At 35.3% G+C, this 4,709-nt stretch overlaps 1 protein-coding gene across 1 annotated transcript; it reads right to left on the bottom strand.

The window, feature by feature from the left end:
* Positions 1-200: 200 nt before the first annotated feature.
* LOC149549688 (cysteine-rich receptor-like protein kinase 6) lies at positions 201-4,184 on the bottom strand. The gene is made up of 7 exons (XM_089792972.1): positions 3,332-4,184; positions 3,042-3,182; positions 1,802-1,929; positions 1,386-1,596; positions 1,047-1,281; positions 693-843; positions 201-583 (listed from the first exon to the last, which is right to left on the bottom strand). Exons 1-7 carry the CDS (start codon positions 4,125-4,127, stop codon positions 371-373), a joined length of 1,875 nt encoding a protein of 624 aa, XP_089649098.1. The 5' UTR covers positions 4,128-4,184; the 3' UTR covers positions 201-370.
* Between the last annotated feature and the right edge of the window lie 525 nt (positions 4,185-4,709).

Below are 4,709 nucleotides of genomic sequence, written 5' to 3'. Positions count from 1 at the left end.
GTAAGTTGTGGCTCTTTAAATGTTCATGCTTGCAAAACTCTTATTTTCATGAGATAATATCAATTATTTAGATAGTCTAGTCTCTAATGTCAAACATCATTGTCATACTAATAATAAGTCCTTAAAAATAATTTGTTTATTACAATTAGAAAAAATTATAGGAATGTTTTGTTTTATTCCAAACAAGATATTTAGAAAGCTTAGAAAAAAATACCATCGTAGCAAGGTAGGTATTTACCATTATTATAGAGCCCAAAAGGCTAATGCAATTTTGATGGAATCATAGATGAGACATGAAGCATATGAGAACAATTTGGCTAAGTATTTACAATATCTAGATGTATGATTCTCCATTACGTTTAAGGCTTATTCATGTTAGCTTTGTAGGACTTGGTAAATTGGTGAAAGAAAATCTTGAAAGCATTGAGTAGACATTGAGCATTGGTGGACGAAATGATGGCTCTTCTTGTGTACAAAGCAAGCCAATGTGAATACATCTGAAGCATTCCTCTACAAGACAATTCTCAACTATACCTTTGTCAATTACATCCAAACTATTTCCTTTGTTGTAACATTCCCATGCCTACAATTTTCCTTCAAAATAGTTAGAAATATAAATTGACTAATGATTATTTGATCTAATAATTAAATAAAATGACATAGAATGACATCTATAAGATATAATGTCTTACCAATTCTAGAAGACCTTGGACTCCATCAGAAAGATTAGTATCTACGTTCTTTCTTCCACTTACAATTTCTAGAAGTACAATACCGAAGCTATATACATCAGCTTTGTCAGATAACTGGCCATGCATAGCATACTCTGGTGCCAAATAACCACTGCATATGACCAAAGAGGAGACACTAAGTCGAAATGTTTTACAAAAGATTCAATGAGAATCCAAAACAAAAAGTATTAAAGAAATTGTTTTTGATTAAGTAGGTAGAGAGAGTGCCCTCATCCTATACAAAGAGTCACATTACAGCATCATAAAACAACAACTATTTCGATAAAACATAGCATTAATAATTGAAATTCTTACTATGTTCCAGCAACTTGTGTGCTAACATGACTCTCATCTTCTGAAAACAATCTTGCTATCCCAAAATCTGCTATTTTGGGATTCATTTCTTCATCCAACAAAATATTACTTGCTTTGAGATCTCGATGAATGATTTGCGGATGAGAGTCATCATGTAAGAATAAAAGCCCTCGAGCTACTCCAACTATGATGTTGAAACGCTTCTGCCAATCCAGCTCTCTACTCCGTTGTGAATCTAAAAATTCAAGTTATTTTCTCTTAGCATTAAAAAAAAAAGTAGTCTAAAAATTTCTAAGTAATTGTTTGAAATTGAGTTGTAGACAAAATGGAGTTACCCACCAAATAGTATTTTGTCTAAGCTCTTGTTGATTAAGTATTCATAAACAAGCAAACTTTCTGATCCTTCGGTGCAACACCCGAGAAGATTCACAAGATTTTGATGTTGAATCCTTGCCAACACCTTGACTTCATTTTCAAATTCTTGCTTTCCTTGTGGAGATTGTAAAGACAACTTCTTGACTGCTATCTCTCTTCCATCGAGCATGGTGCCCTGAGATTAACACATTTGTCAACCTATTTCTATCACACAATTTGACTCACTGAATATGGGCTATACAGATAATTGTATAAGTCTAAAGAGATTTTATTCTTAGGTGATAAGCATGTGCAGGAAGAATGAAGCATATCTAGTTCAAGTACTTGTCTAAAAACAAGTCGATATGTAATTGAATAATAAAAAAATCAAGATGTAATACCTTGTATACAGAGCCAAATCCACCCTCCCCAAGCTTGTTATCATCATGGAAATCTCTAGTTGCAGCTCTTAATGTCTCCAAATTGAATTTTATTTGATAGAAAGCACTAAATGGCCAGTCTTTTCTGCCTACCCATAGTGATATGAGAATATTATTACAGAGAAAAGAAGAGAGTTTTTAAACAAATTTGCAGGAGATAGACAAGAATAATGACTATGAAGAGAAAATTGCGCTAATAATTTGAACAAAAGGTGGGCATGGGTTCAATATTTCAAAGAGCATTTTTCAAGTTTGATTATAAAAAATAGGCAATCTATTGTGATATATTGTATTTGAGAGGGTTCCATTTTATGATAAAAGCCAAAGAGATTCCCTTTACCCTCCCCACTCTAATATTACGAGAAATATTTTATCCATTAATGAATTGTCAGTTTTAACCACTTTATCAATTTTGTATCAATCCATTCCAAACTTGTTATTCCTAAAGGAACCCTAATAAATTTTTTAGCAGTAATCTATGGAGCTATAGTATTGTGCTCAAAGAATTTTGCTATTTTAATTGTATTTTTAAATAAATTTGATAATAATATTATTTTTGGATAGTACAGTTAGAGGGAAAGAGAAGATCATAAAAAGAAAGGAAATGTACCATTTTATCAATAAACAAGCAGTAGTTTTTTTTTTCATATTTCATTTTTTTAATTTGTTTAATTTTAATTCCTTACTTTTCTTATTATTTTATATTTTTCAATGTTCAATGTTCAATTTCTAAGTTATAACTTCATTAAAAGACTGGTTCTTTTCTTTAGTGAAACAATTACATGAAAAATAAAATAATAAGATAACAACATATAGTGCAACTATCAAACTTTTTTTTGGTAGCTAGTAATCTTTCTTCTTATTTAATTTAATCCTCTTTTCTCCAATACCTTACCCTATGTTCTTACATGATTGCTTAAGTGCAATTTCTTTTCTAGAGCAGTTTTTTAAAATGACCTCGTGTCCTCATGTGGTTGCTGAAGTATTCTCTGTGCTTAAATTTAAGTTTCCGGAGTGTTCCCATGGCATTTTCCAATCACGGGAAAATGATTATTTGGAATCTATCCCTACTTTTTAATAAAATAAGAAGTAGCAAAAATTCAATACGCATGGGGCTACCCGCTCCACAAGCTGCTGCTAGAAAACATGAAACAAATCTGATTTTTCCTATTTGAGAAGAAGAAAAGAGAAGTCTACATACCTTGATTATCATCATTCACCTGTATTTTATTTGCAGTCTTCAAGTTTCTTCGCACAACAAACACCAATCCCAGCAATAACACGAGGGTGATCAACCCGCCAAGAGAAGTCAGAATTATGGGTATCTTGTTTGAGGACTCTTCTGCATGTAATCTCAATTGTCAAAGCATGTACATGCATAACAAATCATACAAAACAATTTACTTTTAAAGATCACATACAGGAAGAAATTGAAAAATAATTTACTTTTAAACATCACACACTAAAGAAAAAATTGAACTTAATTAGTACTTGATGAAGGCGAAAGCTGTGTCGATGGTAGCGGGGTGGAGGAGGCAGGGGAAGCAAAGAAGAAGGGGTATACTTCATACGTAACCCAGCAACTTCCAAACGACCCTGCGGCTCCAAGACGATATCCCCCTTCAGTCGATTTCAAAAGAGCCCTAATTCCCCTCGTCAAACACGCCTTGCAATTCTCACCGAAAATATCTCTTATACACTGAATCAGCGCATAGATCTTTGTAACCTGAGAGTACTCAGAAGTGGAACCGGCGGCGTACATAATCGGCGAATCGTCCACTTTCACATACAAATCGGAGAAAAGCTTCTTGACGGCGGAGCTAAAGGCGGCGGGATTCGTGGCGTTCCCGCCATTAATATCGTACATCTCGGTGCTGTTGTCCAGTATTCCGATGAAGTTGAAGGGCTCGTAGCGCAGGTAGCATTTGTTGTTACAGAAAACAACTGCGCTCACCCCGCGAGGACAATATCGCCTGACCGTGGAATTTAACTGGAGAGAACACGCGTAGCATTCTTCGACCGTCAGATCTCCCCTGCATTGAAGGAGGCCGTATAACCGATCTGGGCTTTGGCCGTAGACGGTTGTGTTGTAACCGCCAGATGAAGCCGCGTGGTGGACGAGGTTGTTGACTAGCGTGTTCCTGTTGTGCTCCAATGCGCTTCCATCCGTGAACCTCGTGCTGGTGTTGCAATACAAAACCGCTGCCTTGCAGGGGAGAATTAACAGCACTAAAATGGAGATGTAGAAGAAAGCACAGCGGCACGAGGAGGAACTGAGGAAACTCATGTTTTGCCTCACTCGCCTCAAATTATCATGGGAGATAAATGCGCTCTCATGACATGTCCTTATATTTATACATGAAATTTTTTAGCACAAACCAGGCCTAGAATTTGAGTCATGGTCAAGGCAAACTTCAACAGATTACGTATTCTATAGAATATTGTAACATCTCCGTTGTTTTATATGAGAGATGGAAAATGGATACTAATTAGGGGAAGAGATCTAGTAGCCATCCGGACTAATTATATACATTTAAATCTCCTAAATTTTAAGTCGAATTATGTTGACTTTTTCGGTGTAGTAGGTGACTCAAGAGCTTAAAGTTAAGGTTTTGGCATTTGAGCATTTACAGAGCTCTTAGTAGAGGTCGTGGAGTGTGAAGTGGTCAAAAATTGTCATTTAAAATATTCACCCAATGTTCATCATGTTCACTCCTCAATAGTTGCTCACCAAAAACATGAGTACTTGTGGTAAAATGTCTCAATAGTTGTGGTGCACAAATGGAGCAATCACCAATCAAAAAAGTTACAAAAATGTTCGACTATTGGTGGGTATCTATGACACTATTGTATCATGCTCATTGGGCCT

The sequence above is a fragment of the Cupressus sempervirens genome, chromosome 7 (assembly GCF_028749045.1).
Source record: "Cupressus sempervirens isolate cs-2001-9-10 chromosome 7, ASM2874904v1, whole genome shotgun sequence".
In the NCBI taxonomy this organism is placed as follows: Eukaryota; Viridiplantae; Streptophyta; class Pinopsida; order Cupressales; family Cupressaceae; genus Cupressus; species Cupressus sempervirens.
The sequence above is the reverse complement of the archived record's forward strand: the minus strand, read 5'-3'. Positions and strand labels throughout refer to the sequence as shown.